At 43.1% G+C, this 25,899-nt stretch overlaps 2 protein-coding genes across 6 annotated transcripts in view; one reads left to right on the top strand and one right to left on the bottom strand.

Moving 5' to 3' along the window:
* The window catches only part of FAM227B (family with sequence similarity 227 member B), a 110,441-nt gene that overhangs the window by 52,461 nt on the left and 32,081 nt on the right, over nt 1-25,899 (bottom strand). The gene's annotated exons all lie outside the window — the stretch shown is intronic.
* Nucleotides 1-25,899, top strand: part of FGF7 (fibroblast growth factor 7) — a 43,597-nt gene that overhangs the window by 16,117 nt on the left and 1,581 nt on the right. For both annotated transcript variants that reach the window (XM_028707269.2, XM_028707272.2), the window contains exon 3: nt 24,966-25,069. In XM_028707269.2, the coding sequence (XP_028563102.1) occupies nt 24,966-25,069 (104 nt within the window). The remainder of the gene's footprint in view (nt 1-24,965; nt 25,070-25,899) is intronic.

Consider the following 25,899-nt stretch of genomic DNA (forward strand, 5'->3'; position numbering starts at 1 on the left):
TTTAATGTTTAATAGGTTATTGTATTTTAGTGTTTTGTTGGAAGCCACCCAGAGTGGCTGGGGAAACCCAGCCAGATGGGTGGGGTATAAATGATAAATAAAATAATAATAATAATAATAATAATAATAATAATAATAATAATACCCTGCTCTGTTTACTTCCCGCATAAGGGATTAGACCCGTGGGTCCCCAGATGTTGTTGAACTACAACTCCCATCACCCCTAGCTAGCAAGGCCAGAGCTCAGGGATGATGGGAGTTGTAGTCTAGCAACATCTGGGGGTCCCACAGGTTGAGAACCGCTGGATTAGAGCATCTACTGCTAGGAGCAGGGTTTTAACAGCAGAGGCCCCAAGGTCACAGACTGACAATCTTGCTGAGATTAAAGAACATAGAGCTGCTTTCATATTTTGATAAGGCTGCAAGACCTTTTTATTCCCGTGAGCGTCTGATGTGTCTTGTTGATTTGGCTTTTGCCTAGCTGGAGGTTGCATTTAGCTTAATTTGTTGATTGCTATTGCCTGCTTCAACATTGTTTATTGAAAACATTTATATGCCATGTTTCCTACACTCAAAGCTTACCTAAAATCAACAACTTTAAAACATAATAAAACAACAGGCAAGTTTTAGGGGAAGAGAACTGTTGGAAGTGATCTCTCTCCCCCAAGAGTGGTTCCCTAGAGTTCATTCACTGCATATCTTCCCATCTTTAAATACACAGTAAGGGCTCTCTCCCACCACAACCACTTGTGTTTCTTTTTGTTACGCCTAGTAATCTGCAATATTTTGTAATAAAATGGCCACAAAATGATCTAGCATGGCAGGATATTAAAACACACACTTCCATACTATCTTTAGTGAGATGTACATTGTTAAACCTAAGTTAATAAACGAAATCACCTAATAGTTTACATTTGCTCAGATAATCGGATTTGGCCATTGAAATGAAGACTGATATTTCTATTCCTGTGCAATACTGAAGGAGGACTTACAACTGAACTCTGGATGGATTGAAACCATAAACTTATAGCAATGTGGCCAGTACAAAAGGTGAGAAAAAAACTGTTGCAGGAGTTTTGCCTACATTGCTACTGATACCAGTAAAGGATGATGGTTCTTATTACTGCAATTGTGGGTGAAGCTAAGCAACACCTTGGCTCTTCACTTATGTTCAGCACTAAATCAAGAGCCAATTATTTGGGTAAGGCTGGAGTGAAGAGGGAAGCAGGATTAGAGTTATGTAAAAACAAAACAAAAAAATCCTTCCAGTAGCACCTTAAAGACCAACTAAGTTAGTTCTTGGTATGAGCTTTCGTGTGCATGCACACTTCTTCAGATACACTGAAACAGAAGTTGCCAGATCCTTCTATATAGTGAGAAGGTGGGGAGGGGTATTACTCGGAAGGGTGGTGGGAAAGGGTGATTGGCAGATAGCTGCGATGAGCCTGTTGACGACTCTTAACGACTGCAATAGGTCTTACAGGAAAAAGCAAGGGGTGAGAAGGTGAAAAATGGCTTTGTCATGTATAATAAGAATCCAATGTCTTTGTTCAGACCAGGTCTCTCCATGGTTTTAAGTTTGGTAATGAGTTGCAGTTCAGCAGCTTCTCTTTCCAGTCTATTTCTGAAATTCCTTTGTAGTAAAACAGCTACAAAGCCATTTTTCACCTATCTGTAACTAGAGTTATGTAACTTTGCCTAAACTGACAAATGCCAATTTGGGTTTAGAAACAGCAAATTATTCACAAGTGATTTCAACAGTAATACAGAACATGTTGTTTGTTTGTTTGTTGTTATTATAAATCAGCACAACAAAATGCAGAGGAACTGGATAAGCGAATTGTAAAATTTGTTGTGCTTTTATAGTGTAGTTAAGAGTGCAAAGCATTTCACATACATTATTATCACAGCAATCCAGAGAATCAACCTCACACAATGGTTTTAGCAGGGAAATGGGTTTATTGAGCTGCCCATGTGCCTTTTGGGTCATGTTTGACATGGTAGTATGCCTCATGGCTAGAGCTGCCTTGACATATTCCTTCCTTATTTCCTTTTAGTCCTCAAACTCACATCTTCTAGGAAACCTTTGGATCCCACTAGCCCCTACACCAGGAGTCACCAATGCACCACCCAAAGGTGCGCAGAGAGGCCCTTCTTGGTACCCACAAGGTCCCTTTATCTCACCCTATTCAAACTAGGCTTGAAAGAACCATTCAATAGAACAGGTGTGCAGTGCAGTGCAGTGCAGTGCAGTATGTGTGTGATGTTCAGTTTCTCTACTTTGCAAATGTGCCCACAGGTCCACAAAAGTTGGCAACCCCCACCCAATGCCACACATGGTAACCGAGTCAAAGTCCATGCGACTGAAATAAGCACACATTCTCCCCTGACTATCCCTCCCACTTGCTTTGCTGTCTCATTGTGTCTATTTTAGTTTGTCTAAAACGGGGCAGGGAGCTTGCCTTCGGGCAGGGAGATGTAACACATGCTCTTTGCAAACTGCAATCTATATAGACCATTTCAAACAAACAAACAAACAAACAAACAAACATTGTTTAAAGTTATATCCTGCCAAAGGAGCACAGGTTGGCAAACAAATAATAAAACAATTTAAAAAATATATAATCCTAGGGAGCACTTTCTCCCGTGTGACATTCCGCCCCCCACCCTATGGTTTTAAGACCTGCCATCGAGGACCTGCTCCACGTTTCATCCTCTAAAGCAGGGAATTTACTGTGAATGAGTTCTGAAAGGCACTGATTTGTGTCCTTCCCTTTGGAGGCAGGTGACGGCTTTTTCGTGTCACCAGGCATTTAGGAATTAGCTGGGAGATTATTATTATTATTATTATTATTTTTAAAATCTTCTATGTACATTTTCAATATTGTTTTGATGTGTTCTATTCTATACTTGTATTTTAAAGATTTTGTAAGCCACCTCCTTCAGTTTTGCTGAAAGGTGGCCCAGAAATCTTGTAAATAAAAACTGACTAATTGTGCAGACCTGAATGGACAGTCTATCCTGCCCCCTCCCACCCCCGGCAACCCACTTCTCCTCATGATTTTTGTTGGCTATTCAAAGCATTTCTTTAAAGAGCAAGTTGGGAGTGGTAAATCTCACATATTAACCTTTAATTGTGGGGCTCAGCAAAAAGCGTGGGGGGGGGGGGAGAGTCTGACTCTTTAATGCAAAGCATTTATATAGATGATTCAGAGAACAGAAATTACTGGCATCTTGGAAGAAATCTACTTCTGTACCACCATAAACCATGATGAGGAATGCAAGAATTCTGTCAGTGGACAGCATCCAAAACCACCCTTCTCCTCTTGATTTCACAGGCAGACAGTAGAATAAAAAATGTGGGTGGTGCTGGCACAAGAGAAGTTGCGGGCAGGGCAGCCAAAGGATGCCGTAATTCAATCCATCCTTCTGCAGCTTCTGCCACAAGTCTTTAACAGAAACTTGAGCTGCACGCACCCTCCGTCAAAAGCTTTGATACAAAGGAAAACTGCCGGTGATGTGGCGGACCAGGTGTGTTCTGTACCTGCCAAGGTGCTTCCCACTTCTAAGTGCATGTTTCCTCCTCCAAAGTACTACATTCTTTCCAAAACCAGAGTTTACGTGAATCAATATTACTACTTATGCGAATCAATATTATCGGAGAGACAGACATCCATTCCTAATGGAGGAACTGATGTTATCTACTCTAATTTCACAAATCTAATGATGAATGTACATATTGAAGCGGTTTTATCAGCGGGGTTTAACATTTTTTCAGCCTTCTAAAAAAACCACGTTTTGGAGCTTTAAAGCTGGCTCTGTGTACCGTTCCCCTTTCTATTCCCCGATGCCCCTGAAGTTTCCCCTACCTTTTTAAACTATCCTCCTGCTGCCACACCAGCCTTTACTGTGGGTTAAACCACAGAGCCTAGGGCTTGGCAATCAGAAGATTGGCGGTTCAAATCCCCATGATGGGGTGAGCTCCCGTTGTTCGATCCCTGCTCCTGCCAACCTTGCAGTTCGAAAGGGTGAAGTGCAAGTAGATAAACAGGTACCGCTCCAGCAGGAAGTGAAACGGTGTTTCCGTGCACTGCTCTGGTTTGCCAGAAGCGGCTTAGTCATGCTGGCCACATGACCCGGAAGCTGTACGCCGGCTCCCTCGGCCAGTAAAGAGAGATGAGCGCCGCAACCCCAGAGTTGTCCGCGACTGGACCTAACGGTCAGGGGTCCCTTTACCTTTACCTAGTGCCATATAAAGATTTATGTGCATGTTTGTACTGTGTACAATGTTCATCATTCCTTCACAAGCATGCAAGACACACCTGTTCAATGAATGGCGACAGTGACAGCAGCTGTCATGGAAGAGTTATGGTGGCGGCAATGGGGACCAGTATCAGAGGGCAGAGGATTTATGCAGTGGCAGTGAGAAGCAGTAGGGTGTTAATAAAGAAGGAAAGTAATAAGCTAATAATTTCCCTCCAACCGAATCCCAAATAACTGCACCTGGGGTGAGTCTTCGCTTTTACAGTATCAAATGGTGATTTGTTCTGGTCGATCGTATCCATGATTCTATATTGGCAAATTTTTGCTACTCTGTAGACCACATAGTGTGGAGGTGGTTGATTTGGTGTTCTGCCACTGTGTCCAGTTTTCCATAATTAAAGGTCTGGCAGGAGCCTGCAGCTTTCTTGGTAAATAACAAACCCTCACATTTGGAAACTGGTTGTACCATAATAACCATCTTGGTGGGGATAATGCCTCAAGATGTTCAGTTAACATAAGAGGCTGCCTTATGCTGTGTCAGGCCACTGCTCCATCTAGGCTAATATTGTCCGCTCTGACTGGCAGCAGCTGAGGTCTTTCCCAGTTCTGCCACCACAGGTGCTTTAACTGGAGATGCCAGGGACTGAATCCAGAGCCTTCTGAACACAAAACAGGTATTCTGCCACTTTACTATAGGCCCTCCCAAGAGTTTCAATAGTGCCACAGAATTTGGACTTAACCAATCTCCTATGTCCCACATCACACCTAATCCTGTCCCACTCTAGTCTCTCTAAATTATCTCCAGAAAATACCCTTACCCACAAAATCAGACTCAAATCCCTTTCCCCCTTTCTACAGAAATTCCTCACTCAAACCCCTTCACTGCCCTTTCCTTAAAAATCTTTCTTCTCTCTGACTCACACCCTTCACCTTCTCCACGATTCACTCTCACACAAATCCTGTAGCTCTTCCCTACGCCCCTCGCGCTTTCACTTGCTCTGTAACTTTCTTCAAAATTAAGAAGAAGAAAAGACTGGATCTAAATTCAGCTCTGCTGTCAGTGATTTATTACGGGCAGTTGGCACTGCGCTGTACCTTATAGAATATCGCTTTCTTCCCCGCAAAACAGCTCCAGCTGTTTTCCCATAATTTAGTTACCAAAAACAAAAAACCAGTTTGCTTTCTCAGGCTGAAGAGAAAGCATACTTGGTATTATAAACACCTTTGGATATTTTGCAGAGTGGGGGACTAATGGTTCCTCATCATCCTGGGGAAAAGTGACAAGTGCTGCAGGGTTCTGTCCTGGGCCCATTGTTGTTCAATGTATTTCTAAATAATTTGGGTGAAGGAATTGAATGGATTCCCTTGGGAGGTGGTAGACTCTCTTTCCTCGGAGGTTTTTAAGCAGAGGTTGGGTGGCTGTCTGTTATGCATGATCTAGCTGAGATTCCTGCATTCCAAGGGGTTGGACTTGATGATCCTTTGGATTCCTTCCAACTCTACAATTCTACGATTTTATGATTCTACAAAAGCCCGATTGAACTCATCAGGACTAAGGCTGCAATTCTACGCCCACTTTCCTGGGGTTTCATTCAACAGGACTTCTGAGCAGATATGGTTAAGATAATAAAATGCACCACATGAAAGTGGTCTCTCCACCGGTTTGTGTTGTTCTATGTATTTATTTTTGTGCAGAACCTGAATAAAGGGATTTATTGGACTAAGCAGTAAATGTTGGTGGGCTTAGAATTTCCAACGTCTCTAACCACTGGCCAAGCTAGCTGGAGCTGATAGAAGTTTGAGTCCAACAAGACTTTAGGTCAGCTACACCTGAAATAGAGGGGGAGGGCAGATTGCTTTTGAAGACCGGGTAAAAGAAATACACTAGGGCAGCCAGAACACACATGGAGATCCTTAGCAAAGCAGAGCAGTAAAAATGCTCTCTGTTATTGATATTCAGTTGCCATATTAAAAGAGGCAAAAGGGGGCACACTTACACTGTATGAAGAAACTGGTTCGTTTGGTCTGATTGGCCTAAAGAACCATGTGAAATGTTGTTTTTCAAGACTGCTAAACATACTTGACCTAGCTGCTTCATAAAACTTTGAATTCCTAGGGATGCTTTACATTTGCGGAGCAAAGGATTTGATCAACCTATACACCAATGCTAATTAAACTAGGGCTTTCATCGCAATCCTAGGGGTGGAAGGATCAGTCAATGTTGGTTCTCTCAGTTTTTCCCAATCTTACATTTTGTTTTCCGCATTTCTGCAGCAATTTACATTTTAAAAAATCCTTATGAAAATTTGCCAGCTTTTTAGTGGAAACTTCTCCTAATGAACAAATTTTTGTATGCAGTTTTGACTAATGTACACATTTTAGCTAGCAATTTCCCCTAACGTAATGCATCTCTGCATATTATTTTCTATGATATATGGATTTTTATGTATACTTTCCCCTAATATATCAGGTTTGTAACACTGGTGGGCTGGAGAACTGAATCACAATGTTTGGATAAGTGCAAATGTTAAAGGATAGCTGTGTTTTGGTTCTTATATTGTTTCAGAAAGTTTGGATTTGATAAATTTGGCTTTAAATGAAAACTGAACTGAATTTCTCCCCCGTCGCTATGAGTCAATCCCATATGTGCTTACTTTAAAGAAGTTCTACTAATGTATTTGTGCTCTCTCCAATGTTTGTCTGCATAGAATTGCAGCCTGGGCACATACACAGTCACCCTCTTAATGTTATGATAAAAATACTGCTGCACAGAGTGCTTGATACACTGGGACCATATAACCAGCTGAGTTCCAGAGGACAGGCTCTAGTGAATACAGGGCAGAAGTCCTAAGAGTTGATTCATAGGGTCCATCCACATTTTCATTTGTCCTGTGCAGTCCTGTGTAGCATTTTTTGTTGTTGTCCCAGGGCTTTCTCCAGGAAAACCCGGTTTACTGCTGAATTGGAAGAAATGTCAATCTGCAGAAAACTCAAAGAACTTCTGAGATAGTCCTAAAATACCTCCTGGATGGGATTTTGCATGCTTTCCACCTCCTTTCCCTCTCCTCCAGCAGGGTAACTTTTTCAGTTGTTTCTCCAGCTTCAAGCAGCACACTCCCAGTTTTCTCTCTGTGTTTAATTTTTTAAAATGTATTTTATTTTCCCCGTTTATAAAAATTGTGATTGAATGATGTATGTGCAAAACATACGTATGTTTCCGCTTGTTTCTTTTTATTGTAGTAAGTAATAAATAATATGTACAGTGGTGCCCCGCAAGACAAATGCCTCGCAAGACGAAAAACCCGCAAGACGAAAGGGTTTTCCGTCGCGGAGGCGCTTCGCAAGACGAGGTTCCCTATGGGCTTGCTTCGCAAGACGAAAACGTCTTGCGAGTCTCGCCATTTCCCCCCCGCTTCCCCCCCTTTTTCAAAGCCGCTAAGCTGTTAATAGCCTTTTAACAGCTTAGCCGCTAAGCCCACTAAGCCGCTAATAGCGCTAAATCGCTAATAGCGCTAATCCGCTTAGCCGCCAATGGGGTTGCTTCGCAAGACGAAAAAACCGCTAGAAGAAAAGAATCGCGGAACGGATTCTTTTCGTCTTGCGAGGCACCACTGTATTGGAAAGGTGGTGGCCCCTTTGGTACATGATGAATTGGTTGGCATCCATCTGTCTTGGGACACAATGGATGAATGTGCCTTTGTGGGTGAACTCAAACTGTTGAAGGTTACAGTGCCTGCTGTGGCTGCAGAGATTGATATGGGAGAGACATGCTTTGTTGCATGTTTTGTTGAATGATTTTCTGATTATCTGAATTTCTGATTATCTAGTTTTCTGATTATCTGAAATTCCGGTTTTTTGATTCTCTGGGTTTTATCCTAAAGTATCTCCGACTATGCTTTATTAACTGTGTTGTGTTCTGATCCATGTGTACGTTGCACTTTTTCTATGCCAATAAAGGCCATTGATCGGTTGATTGGTATTTGTGTCACTGGAATAGCTTAGATGTTTGAATGGCCGAGAAAACGTTTAAAAGTCTGATTCCCCTCAACAATGCATTTAATAAGGCTGGAACCGCACAGGGAATTTGCAACGGTGGGTGCATGACTTTATTATAATTGTAAAGTTTCTTCATAGAATTAAAAAGAAAATGCCTTAGAATCAATGCAAATTATTACACACAACAGTACTGCTGAATAGGAATTCTAGAAAGTATTTTACAGTAAAATGGTAATGGTTAGCAGGTATCAGCAAAATTTTGGTTATCACCAGCCTTCCATGTTAGGTAGGGCATCCCCATCTCAAAGTGAGCCTCAACCCCAACCTTTTTGCCAGCACCAGTTTAATTTCTTCCCCAGCCTACCCCACTGGCAAAGGGGGATGTGAGGGCCAGGAAAAGAGAAAGGCTTCCCTCTCACTCTTTCTTCATGCAGCGAGAACATTGACTTATATAACATGATATGTAAAACTTAAATTAACAGAAATATCATTGTGAAAATCAGGAATCAAATGGTTGGCACGTACCCACTCCAAAGAAATAACAAGGTTAAGGAACAGTGAAGAAGAGGGAGAAGCAGGTATGAAAAGGTATAATACAAAAAAAAAATGGTTAATGCTATATCTAGAAAAATATTAGAGTTGGCTTTTGCCCCTGAAAAAATCAGTGTTAAGCATTTATCACGACAACATTAAAAAAAAACAATTCAAGAAACACAGTAAGAGCACATTATAATGCAACCAAATTCAATCTTTTAGTGAAGCAAAGTGAAGCACAACTGGTGCTGAGAACAATATTCATAATATATTTCCTTTCTCAGACATCTAAAAAGCAGGAGAAGGGAGTGTGGCCTTCCTTCTGCTTTCTGACCGCTTGTCAACTTTTGATACCATTGACCAAGGACCACTGACAGGCTCCAGGGAATGGAATGTGGGGGCACTGTTTTACACTGGTTGCAATCCTATCTTTGGGATTGGGACCAGAGAATAGTGCAGAGACTTTATGACTTCTTGTGGCTATGTTATGGTATGCTCTAGAGCAGGCATGGCCCCCTGTTTCGGGACTACAACTCCCATCACCTCACCCCAGGCTAACAGGACCAGTGGTCAGGGATGATGGGAATTGTAGTCCCCAAACAGCTGGAGGGCCAAGTTTGGCCATGCCTGCTCTAGGGCAACATTTTATCGCCAATATCTATATGAAGCCTCTGGGAGTGGTCATTAGTAGCTTTGGGGCATGGTGCCACCAATATGCTGATGACACTCAGTTGTATTCCTCCCTGACATCTGAATCAGGAGACAGAGTCAGGTCCCTGAGGATGCAGTTGTGAGATAGATAAGGAAAAGCAAGCTGAGCTTGACTACTGGCAAAATGGAGGCACTGTGGGCGAGCAGTTCCCGTGTCTAAGAATTGATCAATTGCCTAGCCCAGACGGGGTGGCACTCCACCTGAAAGCTAAGGTTTGCCATCTGGGGATGCTCTGTCATTGAAGGCTCAGGTAGTCTCAGTTGCTGGAATTGCCTTTTACCAACTCCAGTTGGACCAGGAAAGCTTTGAATTGTAGTTCATACCCTGGTTAGTTCAAGACTGGATTACTGCACTGCAATCTATGTGGGGTTTCCCTTCCACACTTGAACAGCACCCAGTGGCAGAGCTTCACGCTCCGGCCCCGGGGGGCGGAGAGCAGGCGTGGGCGTGGCGTGCTGCCCGCAGAGGCATGGTGGGCGTCCTGGGGGCGTGGTGCACCACCTGCTGGGGCATGGCACCCAGCGCTGGGGGGAGCAGCCACGATGGCACCCTACTGGGATCGTGCTGCCAGGGGCGGTGTGCTCCCTCCGCACTCCTCTTACTCTGCCAGTGACAGCACCCATCCTACAATAAGCATCCATCTTGATACACCCTAACTCTAGCTTATAACAGAAGGTGAGTTAGTGTGGTGAGTGTCAGACTAGGACCTGGAAGATCAGGGTTCAAATCCCAACTCAGCCATGAAAATCAGTGAATGTCCTATGGGGGACAGCAGAGGCACCCCAACCTGTTTTTATACAGAATGGGGAAGAAAAACTAAGGATGTATGTAGCAATGAGATACATGAAGTCCACCCATGAAAGCCAACCCCCCTCACACAATCCTTAGCAGCTATTTGTCTGCAGGTATTGAAATTCACAAACTATAAGAAAGATTTCACAATCGAAGAAAATCAATGGATTGAATCAGGCAGAAAGGAAAGAGAAAACAGAAAGAAATCAATGAAACTATCTAAGCATTTTGTTTGTCTTTTGAGCCAGTAATGTTTTGCACCAATGTGTCATTTAAAAAGCTTTCTCCCTTCATTCTACTAACCTGTATGAAACTTCTCAAAAATGCTTCTTATATGCATGCACATCTGCCCTTATACATGTATATTTTGCAAATGGACAGAGGCAGATTTAGGACGGTGTGGGTGGTTCCGCCACACAGGGTGTAGAGCCGAGGAGGCGCAAAATAGTAGTAGTAGTAATAAAATAAAGCCTATATTTATATGGGTACCTACTGAGGGATGCAGGTGGCACTGTGGGTTAAACCACAGAGCCTAGGACTTGATGATCAGAAGGTCGGCGGTTCAAATCCCTGTGACGGGGTGAGCTCCCGTTGTTCGGTCCCTGCTCCTGCCAACCTAGCAGTTTGAAAGCATGCCAGTGCAAGTAGATAAATAGCTACCGATCTGGCGGGAAGGTAAACGGCGTTTCCATGCACTGCTCTGGTTCGCCAGAACCGGCTTAATCATGCTGGCCACATGACCCAGAAAAAACTGTCTGTGAACAAACGCCGGCTCCCTCAGCCAGTAAAGCGAGATGAGCGCCGCAACCCCAGAGTTGTCTGCGACTGGACTTAATGGTCAGGGGTTCCTTTACCTTTACCTTTACCTTTACCTTTACTGAGAGGATCCATAAAAAGCAACCATACCAAAATGAATGATTGTGAAAATAAGAACTATTTAGGGAGCACACCAAATTTTGTCACTGTGTTTTTATATTTTGTTGGACGCCACCCAGAGTGGCTGGGCAACACAGTCAGGTGAGCAGAGTACTCTTCTTCTTCTTCTTCTTCTTCTCCTCCTCCTCTTCCTCCTCCTCCTTCTCACTCCATGCACTATACTACAAAAGTCTACCCCTGAACATGAGAAGAACCACTCAAGTATGCTCCCCCACCAGCTTGTTCACATGTCTAGGTATAAAATGCTTGTACATAAACATTGAGCTGTTAGTATTAAATTAAAATGTGAGAATTTGCACATATGCTTATATGACAGCTCTTTGACTAGTTTGCCACAATGGCTTATGAATGTGTAGATAGGATGTGTGATCTCGAGACTCATACAGGTAATGTCCTCAGGTACTTCCACTGGAAATAGAATGGGACATGGCTAAGGCTGTGGTTATTTTCTTTGACTGGCCATGGTAAGGGTAAAGGTAAAGGACCCCTGGACAGTTAAGTCCAGTCAAAGGCGACTATGGGGTTGTGGCACTCATCTCGCTTTCAGGCAGAGGGAGCCAGCGTTTGTCCACAGGCAGCTTTCTGGGTCATGTGGCCAGAATGACTAACCCGCTTCTGGCACTATGGAACACCGTGACAGAAACCAGAGTGCATGGAAACGTTGTTTACCTTCCTGCCGCAGAGGTACCTATTTCTCTACTTGCACTGGTGTGCTTTCGAACTGCTAGGTTGGCAGGAGCTGGGACGGAGCAATGGGAGCTTACCCCGTCGCATGGATTTGAACCACTGACCTTCCGATCAGCAAGCCCAAGAGGCTCAGGGGTTTAGACCACAGCCTCACCCGTATGGAGAAGGCAACAGATATGTTACAAATGGGACAAATGTTTAATACATGGCTATGATGATCCAGATTTATTGTGGCTACACTGGCTGAGCTATAGTCCTATCAACTTCATGTCCCTGCTTGTGAGTCTGATAAAGCCCAGAGATCCTAATGTTACATTTGCAGTTTGAGCAGTTTGCTTGTGGCCATCTCATAGAAGATCAGCCTCTTGCAGGGGCCAATGCAACCCCTACCTCTTAGTTAGCAAAAGGTTGAATTGTGTTCTCCTTAGGCACCCATTTGTCTGTGAACTGTAAGGAAAGATGAAACTTGGAAAGTCTAGTTAGGAAAATGTTGTAATTGCTCGGCTGTAACAATTAGTGTTGTTTACTTTCTTTCCTCTGTCTGTATTTTGCTAAGCAATGTGATTAGATACCAAACAAAAAGAAATGATCCTGGAGGAATGAATGATAGAGCCAAAGTAACTTGAAACTTGTTTTTTCTCAGCACTGCAGTCATGCAAACTTACTTATGCAACGTTATACTGTTCACGACAGATTGCTTGAGAAATGCTGCTTCCTTCCCCCACCATCAAATATAATAGATACATTTTAAGACCCCTAGTCCTGCTTTCAGAGCACTTACATTAAATGACTGAAGTATTTTATAGTTGGAACAGTGTTTCAATTTGAAGACTGGAGTCTGGTGAGCTCAACCCTTCCAAAGAAATCTTCACGTCAAGAATAAAAACCAACTAACAAATCTCTAAGCTATTTTACATAGAGAAGTTGGAAGTTACTGTCTGGGGGTGGGGGCAGACAACGACTTATCTAATCCAGTAACTCATCTTTCAGCAAGATAAGCTAGAACTTCAAAGACCAGGATAATGGTAGAGCAGAGAATGGTATATATCAGATGGGAGAAGTGAAAACTCATAGAAACTATAAATTCTTCTTCTTTAAACCTGTTTTAAATAGGATTTAAACAACAACCTAATATGGTTGTTGTTGTTGTTTTAAAAAACACCGAGCAGAAGTATGATCACAAAGAAAAGAAAGTTGTTATTTTATTGTAAGAGAAAATATAAAACTCCAAGATAAGTTAAAATTATGACCTCTGTAACTCGGGATTGCTTCAGATGGAACATTCATTGAATGTACCCCTACCATATAGGCTTTTTATGACACAAGGTACTTACAAACATGTTTGGCACTGATACATGCTATAGGGAGCTCCTGATGGGCTGCAGTTCCCTGCTCCATCCTAAAAGGTAAAGGTAAAGGACCCCTGACAGTTAAGTCCAGTCACGGATGACTCTGGGGTTGCGGTGCTCATCTCGCTTTACTGTCTGAGGAAGCCGACGTTTGTCCATAGACAGTTTTTCCGGGTCATGTGGCCAGCATGACTAAGCTCCATCCTAGGCAGCCACAAAGGTCTGCAATTGCTCCAAGCAATTGGCCAGGGGAAGGCATAACTAAAATAATAGCAGAGTGACCCTTCTTCGTCAAGTAAAAATAAATAAATCCCTGTACAAGTTAGTTACATTGGAATCAGCCACTGGGCTTAATGACCTCCAAAGTGCCTTTAAGCAAGCAGCTATAGTGCCTTAACTAAGTAGTAGATTGCAGCCTGAATGAATTAATTAGCTAACAGAGAAAAGTGAACAAACGTAAGAACCATAACATTATTCACAGACCTAAACACCAACACAAAAATTTGCTGGAGTTGCAATTTAAAGCTTTTTCATTTGAGAAATATAATCTAGTAATGTATTCGGAAGCTTTTTAGCACCTAAAACGCTTAGTTATAGGGCTGCCGATATTTTATTCCATGCCAGAAGCAGGCTTTACATTATAGGGAGCCGTTTCGGTTTTTATCCTGCCACAGTTCTTTTAAAGACAAATACAAAAATCAGTGCCAAGCTGCAAGCCAGAGTGAAGAGAAGCTGCTTAATCCTTTTCCATTATGGAAATTTTTCAGTTCAAAAGCTCCCTTTCCGTGCTGATTTTTCACCATGCAGGGTAAACTACTTGGACTTCTGTGATATATAAGCAAATGCCCTTTTTACATATTAAGAATACTTTTCTTTAACAGCATTAATTAATATTGGTGTAGCAATGTTTAAACAAACATGCAAACACACACACACACACACACACACACACTACTGTAAAGTGGGGATTTTGGCCCTAAGAACCTTTTTTGGGGATCATAGAATGTGTGTCATACAGGTGTCTCTGAATGAGTTCTGGATGCCAAATGCTTCTTCAGTGGGAACAGGGACCAAGGGGTGTAAGAATCATATCCAAATAATTTTATTTTACATAGTCGCTTTCATAATTTTAAAGCCATGTAAACATACAGTCGGGAAGCGGGTGGCACTGTGGGTTAAACCACAGAGCCTAGGACTTGCCGATCAGAAGGTCGGCGGTTCGAATCCCAGCGACGGGGTGAGCTCCCATTGCTCAGTCCCTGCTCCTGCCAACCTAGCAGTTCGAAAGCACATCAAAGTGCAAGTAGATAAATAGGTACCACTCCGGCGAGAAGGTAAACAGTGTTTCTGCGTGCTGCTCTGGTTCGCCAGAAGCGGCTTAGTCATGCTGGCCACATGACCCGGAAGCTGTATGCCGGCTCCCTTGGCCAATAAACAAGATGAGCGCCGCAACCCCAGAGTCGGTCACAACTGGACCTAATGGTCATGGGTCCCTTTACCTTTTTAAACATACAGTAGCACCTTGGCTTATGTTACCCTCAGGTAATGTAACTTTCGGGTTGCGAAAGCAGCAAACCTGGAAGTGTTTCGCCCCGCACACATGCGCAGAAGCGGTCCCTCTGGTTGCGGAAACCTCGGGATCTGATCGGAGCTCCGGTCCGCAACCGGATGTACCACTGTCTTGCCATTCTTGCGTATCCATGTTTCATTTGTGGGCCTAAAAGATAATGTGTGGTGCTCACTGCCCTCCTCCAATAAGCTTTGTCCCCTACAATATAATTTTCTGGTGCAGGATCAACAGTCATCTAGGATGGCTCTCATAAGAGGTCTTGTGTGGGTGCCATCTTGAAGGTCATAGCCCCAGCTTGCAGGGGGCAAAGTTGTAGGTGGGGCCTTCCTAGAAGGGTCCTATGACAGAATGGGCCCCTGATGCCCATGAACTCATTTTTTATAGTTAAAGCTATGGTTTTCCCAGTAGTGATGTATGGAAGTGAGAGCTAGACCATAAAGAAGGCTGATCACCGAAGAATTGGTGCTTTTGAATTATGGTGCTGGAGGAGACTCTTGAGAGTCCCATGGACTGCAAGAAGATCAAACCTATCCATTCTGAAGGAAATCAGCCCTGAGTGCTGACTGGAAGGACAGATCGTGAAGCTGAGGCTCCAATACTTTGGCCACCTCATGAGAAGAGAAGACTCCCTGGAAAAGACCCTGATGTTGGGGAAGATGGAGGGCACAAGGAGAAGGGGACAACAGAGAACGAGATGATTGAACAGTGTTCTCGAAGCTACCAGCATGAGTTTGAACAAACTGTGGGAGGCAATGGAAGACAGGAGTGCCTGGCATGCTCTGGTCCATGGGGTCACAAAGAGTCGGACACGACTAAACGACTAAACAACAAGCTGGTGGGCTGGAGAGGGAATATTGGTTAGCAGCTGGGCAGCCAAAACAAATCTTTGCCTTGTGACATATCAACCCTTCTTGTGACTCTAATGGCAATGATGTTGCGGCCTTGTCTTCCCCACCACTACCTCTGGTGTGTTATTGGCTCCTGGGCACATAAAGTGCAAAATCATTTTCTGAGTAGAGCTGTGTTGGTGAAAAACTGTTGGGAACGGTGATTCTGAGGCAAAAAGGAACCTGAAAGGAGAAGGGTTATTGCACTGTCACTCAGCTCATTCTTCCTTTGCTCAAACCAAGCCAATTTTGGTATTTGGTTCCTTGAAAAAAGCAATAACCATGGAACACACACTGCTTCATGCAATATATATCCCAAGCTCCAAAGTCACAGAGTTTAATTTAATGCGACAGAAAATAAAGTCTCTGTTTATGAGGAAATAGTTGTGGAATTTAACATTTGCAATCCACATGTAGTTCTAAAATATATATATATTTGAGGGATTGTGACAGCATAATGAAAAGTAATAAAACATAAACTAATGATTGTCCTTGCTGTTTACTTCAGCTGAAAAACACAAAAGCCTCATTCTGTCATGAGAAAACCAAATAGGGCATTTCAAATGCTATTGTTATAAAACAGCTGATATATAAAATACTGTTGCATAGCAGGCAGGAATTGTCTCTCCAACTTAAAATGTTAAATATGTCAGCAACTTATTAATGGCAAGCACAACCCTTGGCAAATTTTGATCAAGAAATGCATTGACACAATAACCTTATGGGTGTCAATTTATATTTTAAAAACAACTCCACAGCTTCCCATGGAATTTATGGCCTGCCTTGGGGCGTATAATAATAAATAAGAATAGTAATAAGAATAAGAATAATTTATACCCTGCCCATCTGGCTGGGTTTCCCCAGGCACTCTGGGCGGCTTCCAACAGAATATTAAAATACAATAATCTATTAAACATTAAAAGCTTCCCTAAACAGGACTGCCTTCAGATGTCTTATAAAAGTCTGGTATTTGTTTTTCTCTTTGACATATGGTGGGAGGGCCTTCCACAGGGCAGGTGCCACTACCGAGAAGGCCCTCTGCCTGGTTCCCTGTAACTTCTATGCTCATTGGGACAAGTAGGGTAAAAGGCAGAGAGGTAGAGCCAGAACCAATGTCAGGCAGTGCCAACTAGTTCTAGTTTTGTCCCCATCCTTCTCCCAGCTGTGTTTTACAAAGGCAAAACAGACCGTGGAGGAGTATGAGGAATCTAACAGCCAGGTCTACCCCCTGGGCTGCTTGTATGTTGGAAGGCAGGCAGGTGGAGGCTGGCTGAGGGCAGACTGAGGTTGGTGGGGCAGTGCCCCACTGGACCAAAAGGACCAGCTTTCACTATATGTAAATTTGTATAAGGCTGAGATGCACCAGTTCACATTAGCAGCACGCCACTTGAGGATGCTGATTTATATAGTACCATAAATGTATGCTCTATAGGGTATCATTAGCAAGAAGGACATATTTCTGCCTCAAGGAGATTACAACCTAACTTTTGAAGGTGTGAGATACAACAGAGACAATAATAGCAAGGGATGCCGTTATATATACTTTAGTCTGATTTGTTTGGGGAAGCAGACGAAGGGGTTAAACTCTGTGGTCTGATCCAGCCATTTCAAGCAGCCGCATAGAAAGATGGGTACCCCATTCTGAGGACAACGTAGGTGGCGAATAAAATCATTTGCTTTAAATTTTCATCAATATGCCTGATCTATCTCTTACTGCATTCCTGAGCATAATATCTCTGTAGAACATGCTCCCTTTTATCAACATCATATGTCAGACAGAGAAAACGTACCAAGCGCTTGCAGGAAAACTAGAAAGGCAGAGTGAACGTTGTGGGTTCCCTAATAGCTTTAAGGTGATGAAAGCTGGTGTTGTCTGAGGTAGCAGCATGTGGTCACCCCTCACCAATTCTATGCCAGTGAAATCAAAGTAGTTAGGAAATGTGAGGCACCGGGAGGTGCCAGATAGCTCCTGACAGCTGGAAGCACATGTTACCAGGCTGGAGGAAGCTGTTGCTTATGTTCTCAGCATTAATTTACATGTAATTTAATAGACTGCTTTATACTGCTTTTCAGTTTGGAAAGGAACAGATGTTCCCAAACTCTTGCCTCTCAGTGGTTAGTTACGGACTTTTCACGCAAGGGATGTTGGTGCCTGCTTACATGATGAAGAAAAGTTTCTTAATTTCTTTACAGTGGTACCTCGCAAGACGAATGCCTCGCAAGACGGAAAACTCGCTAGACGAAAGGGTTTTTGGTTTTTTGAGCTGCTTCGCAAGACGATTTTCCCTATGGGCTTGCTTCGCAAGACGGAAACGTCTTGCAAGTTTGTTTCCTTTTTCTTAACACCGTTAATACAGTTGCGACTTGACTTCGAGGAGCAACTCATAGCACGCGGTGTGGTAGCCTTTTTTGAGGTTTTTGAAGACTTTGGTATTTTTGAAGCTTTTCCAAAACTTTTCCGACACTGTGCTTCGCAAGACGAAAAACATCGCAAGACGACAAAACTCGCGGAACGAATTAATTTCGTCTTGCGAGGCACCACTGTACCTATATAGTCTCTCTTCCATGTAAACCAGGACCTCTTTTTTAGTTAGTGCAGAAAAAGTATCATATCTTCACTGAAGCTTTATTAATTTTTAAAGCTGTATTTTAAAGCTGTATTTGCGATGAGATGCCCATTTGAACAGAATGCTAATGTTTTGTTCTGTGCTTGCTATGGTGGTTCTCTGGATTACTGAAGCATATATTTCTGCCTTCCTTTTGACCTGCTCTTTTCCAGGCAGGGATCCATGCTTTAACACTCCGCGCTCGAGCATTGTTTTTTTTGCTCTGACTGAACTTTAAAGAGAAGGTTTTCACGAGGAAAACTCTGGAGCAAGAAAGGGGGGGGGGGGAGCGTGCGCTCAGACACAGAGCTTTAAATCCCTGCCCATGCCCGGAAAGAGCGGAGGAAAGTTAAAAGTTAAGTGTGGATAAGCCCTTCTTCATCATCACTGAGTAGTGTTGAACTGAATATCTATTCCCACTGTTTTGCATATTTGGTCCTTGATACACACACACACACACACACACACACACACACACAGAGAGAGAGAGAGAGAGAGAGAGAGAGAGAGAGAGAGAGATCATTAAATTTGTTGAGAATACAGTATATCCTACCAGACTAAGCAAGTTGCTAGCTTAATGGATTGTGGGGGTGCTGTGGGCATTTTATCTTGAGTCTGGCAAAGCAGTTTGGTTAGCAAACTGGTACAGTGGTGCCTCGCAAGACGAAAAGAATCCGTTCCGCGAGTCTCTACGTCTTGCGGTTTTTTCGTCTTGTGAAGCAAGCCCATTAGCGGCTTAGCGGATTAGCGCTATTAGCGGCTTAGCGGGCTTAGCGGATCAGCTGATAAGCGGCTTAGCGGATCAGCTGTTAAGCGGCTTAGCGGCTTAGCGGATCAGCTGTTAAGCGGCTTAGCGGATCAGCTGATAAGCGGCTTAGCGATCAGCTGTTAAGCGGCTTAGCGGATCAGCTGATAAGCGGCTTAGCGGCTTGGGAAAAGGGGGAGGGGGAGGAAAAAAAACCTGCAGGAACTCGCAAGACATTTTCGTCTTGCGAAGCAAGCCCATAGGAAATTCGTTTTGCGAAGCACCTCCAAAACGGAAAACCCTTTCGTCTAGCGGGTTTTCTGTCTTGCGAGGCATTCGTCTTGCGGGGCACCACTGTATTTGATTGGCAAACTAGCTAAATGTGGGCTAAATGATAATAAGATTTGTCTTATTAATTAAGCTGCCTACACACATGCCCCAAGTTGATGTAGAATAATAGAACAGTTAGGGGGGAAAGCTGATGTAGAATAATAAAAACGGGAGGGGGGGAACAGTTACAAAACAGCACAAACTGTAACTTGTCTATACCATCAGGTGAATTTAGAACTGGTTGGTAAATCATAAAGGGATGCCCATCAATAGCTTCTCAACAAATGGGAGTATGCTTTCAAGTCAGATGCTGCAGGACTCTGTCCTGAGGTTGGTACATGATTATGAATAGCTTAAATGAAGGGATGGAGGGAAGTCTCGTCAAAATTACAGGTTACACCAAACTGTGAGAGTTAACACTTCAGAGGACTGGGTGGGGGTGGAATTAAAAAAAACCACACCTTGTGTAACTGTGAAAACTAGGCTGGGAAACTAACAAAATAAAATTCAACGGAGACAAATGCAAAGTACATAATTTAAGAAAAAGAAAGACAAAAGAAAAGCCAAATCCAAAGCACAGGGTGAAGGATACCTGGCGTGTCAGTAGTACATGTAAAAAGTGTTACAAAGAAAAAAATATCAACAAAAAAATCCCAATACTCCCCCAATCAAATAATAATAATAATAGAACCAAACAAGTGAAACTACAATAAACATCATAAAATTAGCTCCAAACCTCACATTATTAGGAGCACAAATATGCCCACAGCAATAAAACATTAGCATGAAAAATTTGCTCAGACTTTTAAAGGTGTATTTTTTTTGGGGGGGGGGGGTTGGAGATAATGATTTACTTCTATAGAGAATGTATTCCAAAACCTTGGGCAACAGAAAATGAGTCCCTGCTCCTTCCTCAATGTCCTCTGATTTCTGTAACTGAAGGAACTTTGACAGGAAATCTTCTCACCTATAAGTGGAGGGCGGGGAAGGTTCATGCAAAGCTTTTACTAATTGTGCCATTGATCAGCACCATGAGTGAAGCACCAATCCAGCAATACCTGCAGAGGCTGCAGATATTCTTCCTAAATGCTTTTTGTAAACCGCTTTGAGGTTCTTTTCTACAAGCAAGTAGTGTTTCCTTTTTATGAAAGAAATAATAAATAAATAAGCATTGTTTCCTTCACTATCAACCTGCCTGTGTGTTAAGATTTGCCAGGGAAGGCCCTTTGTAATGAGATCTGTAGTGGGGTAACATGGAAGAGGGCCTTCTCTGAATTGACGCTCTGTTTGTGGAATATGTCTGGTGATATACTTCTTGGCTTTCATTTCCAGCTGAAGGGTTAAGATAAAGGCACTTCTGTATTTGCTGGTATTAATTTCTTATCTGATCTTGTTTTACATAATCACTGTCTGACCAATTTCATTGTTATGGGTTTAAAGCATTTTATTGTACATCATTTTCAGTGAAGGCTGTGCTATAGATATATACTTGGGGTGAAAAATTAACACATTATTTTTGCTAATATAGCACAGAAAGGGTGCTTACAGACGGTTGCTATTTTCAAGTGGAATTCAATCACATACCAGCAAATTCAGGTTATGCAATTCAGATGATTTTGGGGGGGGGGGGGTACATTTCTAAATGATTTGGTGACATATATACAAAACACACACACGCACGCACACACTCTCTCTCTCTTTCTCTCTCGCGCACACGCACACACACACACACACTTTCAGCTAACAAATGATACTGCATTCTAGTAATTCTTCATATTCAATAAATCAATTAATCAGCACATTCAGCTCATCATTACAACATGCATCTGGTAATGTTACTAAAGCCCTTTGGAAATTATTCACATAGAAGAACAACGCTGATCTTCATCATGTGTACTTTCTCGATTGCCTATTATTGAATTTTAAAACATGAAAAGCAAACATAAAAAAATGTAGAGATTTGATTTGGCCTTGTATCATCTTTAAAGGTCATCTGAACTCAAAAAAACAAGCACTCCCAACCTTCATTAATTAGAAACACAAGTTAGCTGTAGCCCATCCAAGTCCCTTCTTTCCCAACTCTAAGATTCACATGCTCAAATTTAGAGCAAGAACCACTGCAATAGTCTGTTTTTTGAACTGTGTGTACATGGACTCCATGTTCCTCACAGAACCCTTTATTTTGTCACTGGCAGTTTATAGACCCAGAGGCAAATCTTTTTGGCTCCCTTAAATATTTAATTTCAATAGTCAGATTAAATGCACCTTGGAAAGCACAAATGAATGGGTCTTCACCATATGGTGAAGGGTGTTTGGAGAGTGGTATCACTAGGGTGTCCTTTGTACTGTTGTTGGCTAGAATATAATTGTCTGTTTAAAGACACATGAGACCAGTGCCCTGCTGAAGCTAAGCAGCTGTGGGTCTGCTCAGTGCCTGGGTGGGTGACTGATTGGGAACCACAATTATGTCACCTTGGGTTCCATGATGGAAAAAAGGTGTTACTGAGTCATTTGAAGTTCAAGAAAACAGTCATGAAGTTGTTATGTGGAGAAGGAACTCAAGTTTCTCTCTGAAAGTGTGAATGTTCTTGGGAACACTACTGTGTGAGATGATTTTGAGCTTGTTAAGAAACATGACAAACAGAGAGAGAACGCGGAGAAATAGCTATTGTATTGTAACAGCAATGCTGCTATCCTCACGTGTCAAGTCATGAGCTGGCCATCTTTTGTAAAGCTGATGTCAGAGATGTTTTACCAGTGGAAAAACCATGGCAAATATATACACATGCACATTAAAAGGGTCCTGGAAGAGGTAGAACTGTCTGGGTGCCCACATGGGGGCTGATGGGTCATAGCACCCCTTTTGAGAGGCAGCACTGGTAGGAACATCACACTTCACCCATGTCAAGGGGTGGCCTTCATGTCAGGGCCAACCCATCCTGGGTTCAACCAGCTGGTTGAAGGCAGCTGTTTACCAAATGCCTTATGCCAAACCAGCTTACATCTGCAATCAATAAAGTTGTGGCCTAATTTAACCCACCCAATGGCCTCACGTGTTTTATTTTCACTGTCAAACCCCCACTGGCATGTAGCACATCTTATATACCTGGGCCATGCAAGTGATGTCTTTTTACATTGCCTAGCAGGACCTAAGCTGTGGAATTCCTTCCACACATTTTCAACTGATAGTTGGCTATTTCCTGAAAATGTCAAGAACCAAAAAGAAATAATTGCTATTTGGATACTTATTTATATATATATTTTAAAACATAATTGCAAATCCTTCCCAATGTGTTTCTGTACTGCTATTTGCACACTGTCAGAACACCTCCACAGAAAACAACAAAGGAATAACTTAAGAATAAATAAGATAATGAGGGACTTCTCAGGCTGGGATGTTGAACTAGCTACAAGATGTGGCTTTGGGAAGGTGCCAGCCTGCTGCTGGGTCAACCTGGGGCCAGATTTGTGAATGAATAAGTGGCCTGGTCTAATGTTTCAATTGCTAGACCAATATACTTATTTACAAACACATCTACTCATAAGAACGTTCTCCAGCTTTCCTTGCTTCCTCTGACAGCTCTATCTCTGTGAAAGAACTTAAAGAAAATATTGCCAGCCTCCCATATGAGCCCCTCACAAGCCTACGCTGGAAAACGTGGTGCAAAAGGAAGTCTACATGTGCCCTAAGTGATGCCATAGTATGATATATACCATTCAAATGGTGGAAAGTCAACGGCAGTAGCACGTGGCTTCCAGCAGAACAGCAAAAATTGGATAGTGCCAGGAGTTCCCAGTCTTCAAAACCTGAGGTCCCAATCCAACAAGAGCCACTCTACATGTAACCCCGGAGACGTGATACAAGTTCTCCATCCCACTCCTATGCCGCATCCTTGTATGTAGGTAAAGGTAAAGGTACCCCTGCCCGTACGGGCCAGTCTTGACAGACTCTGGGGTTGTGCGCCCATCTCACTCTAGAGGCCAGGGGCCAGCGCTCTCCGGAGACACTTCCGGGTCACGTGGCCAGGGTGACAAAGCTGCATCTGGCAAGCCAGCGCAGCACACGGAAACGCCGTTTACCTTCCCGCCAGTAAGCGGTCCCTATTTATCTACTTGCACCTGGGGGTGCTTTCGAACTGCTAGGTTGGCAGGCACTGGGACCGAGCAGCGGGAGCGCACCCTGCTGCAGGGATTCGAACCGCCGAGCTTTTGATCGGCAAGCCCTAGGCGCTGAGGCTTTTACCCACAGCGCCACCTGCGTCTCCTTATCCTTGTATGTACACAAGCCCAATTCAGAAGACGATCTGCACTGTATGTAGAAACCCATTTTTACATGTAGGCTTCCTTAGTAGATCAAGAAATATTTTGTAACCAATAAAGCATTAATGCAGGAACAACTTCCCAATTATACAATTAAATTGCATCTGAATGAAAAAGCTCCAATAGTAAATTTTACTTATTTCTTGTTATGTGACACAGATATATTTTCAGTGCCTGTCAGTTTTCAACAGCCACAAGGGTCAGACAGATACTTTATCTTCTGGTAGTTGCCAAGGTCTGTTTTCTATCATTTACAAGTTCTAAAGTTTGTGTGCTTGCACAGAGATGGCACTGGTAAATTTCTTACAAATTTTGTCAATGTAATCTTTGGGGGGGACGGACAATTATCTGAATCCTGATTAAAACTGATCTAAAGCATTCACTTAGAATGAGAAATGCAAATGCTTCAAAGAGCACAAGAAAAAATATAACAAAAGTTCCAAATTTCTTTATAACACAAAAATATAATGGCAAATGGATAATTTGTAAATACAGTGGTACCTTGGCTTACATACGCTTCAGGTTACAGACTCCGCTAACCCAGAAATAGTACCTCGGGTTAAGAACTTTGCTTCAGGATGAGAACAGAAATCGTGCTCTGGTGGTACAGCAGGAGGCCCCATTAGCTAAAGCGGTGTTTCAGGTTAAGAACAGTTTCAGTTTAAGAACGGACCTCTGGAACAAATTAAGTTCTTAACCCGAGGTACCACTGTACAGGACTAAGTGGTAGTGTGAAAAGTTTGCATGGTCATATATAATGGATATTAGTGTAATTCATGTAAACATGAAAGTTCTTATGTGTGAGCACACTTCAGTGGAGTTTGTAATGGGTTGTATGTACGCTTTGGGTGGAATCCAATGTTATGATGTGTTGAATGTTCCAACTGCAATGTTGTTCCCCTGACACACACACACCAATCAAATCTCAGGGGGTGCGGGAGCACACAGGAAGGGGGAGGAAAGCCCCATTACATAAGCAGAAGCCCTTATAGAGGGCTTACGCTGATTGGTTAATTAGGAGAACCCTGTTCTTTGTTTTTTAAATAAAGAAATTAGTTAAGAATGCTTACTACATACATGGTTATGTTAAAAGGATTTGATTCCCCCCCCCCCCATCCCTGCTTTATCACTTGATCCTATATATTTTTTAAAATACTGTGAAATCAAGAGAAATTGTCTTGTTATGCCACTTCAAAAGCAGATAGCCAAATTATAGACTTCTCTGTTATTCCTTGCAGGTATTCTCGAAATAAGAACAGTGGCAATTGGAATAGTGGCAATCAAAGGAGTGGCAAGTGAATACTTTCTAGCCATGAACAAGTCCGGAAAACTCTATGGAAAGGTACTGGCATTATTATTTGCAGCAGATTTTATTTAACAGGCAAATAACCTATTTGCTTTGAAAAAAAATGTATGTACCGGTTACATAATGCCCCCAATACGTGGGAGCACATTAAAAATTGTGAAGCGGGGCTGCTTTCACAGAATGGTGGAAATTGTTTCCTGGTCCTGTTCTGCCTTGGAATGCAAGCTCACCTGAAGTCAGCTGAGCTTCCCTGCTTTGGCTCCAGCCTCCCAAACGACATAAAAAAGAAAGCAACAGGTGACAGGCTGGTCAACATCTCCTGCTTAACGTGCCTTGCCTATGTCTAGATTCCTTTAGCTTTCCCTGCTGTGGCCTGATCTGTTCGCCTATTCCTTGCATATATGTTCTTGGCTTTCCCCATGATAAGCTATGCCACCCACATCTTGACTTGCTTCCTGATAATGATTAACAATGGACAAGCATGGAATGGTCAGGATGAAGAAGGCCTGGCCTGGACGAAGAAGGCCTGGCTGGGACGCCAAAGGCCTGGCTGGGACGCCAAAGACCTGGTTGGGAAGAAGCAGCCCTGGCCAGGACAAAGAAGGCCTGGCCGGGATGCCGAAGGCCTGGCCAGGACAAAGAAGGACCAAATGCTGACCCCCGATTGGCGGCACCCCGTGGGGTGCGCGTTGTGTGCCACGACCCCCCGGGCAGCGCTCCACGCCACCATGGGTGGCATGCCACACCTCCGGGACAAGCATCACGGCCCTGGGATGCATGTCACGCCCCTGCAGGATGCGCACCAGGCTCCCTGGGATGAGCGCCGCTCCGGGTACCGGAGCAGGTTTCTTCGCCTCTGCCTGCTG

This window comes from Podarcis muralis, chromosome 14, assembly GCF_964188315.1.
Source record: "Podarcis muralis chromosome 14, rPodMur119.hap1.1, whole genome shotgun sequence".
Taxonomy (NCBI): Eukaryota; Metazoa; Chordata; class Lepidosauria; order Squamata; family Lacertidae; genus Podarcis; species Podarcis muralis.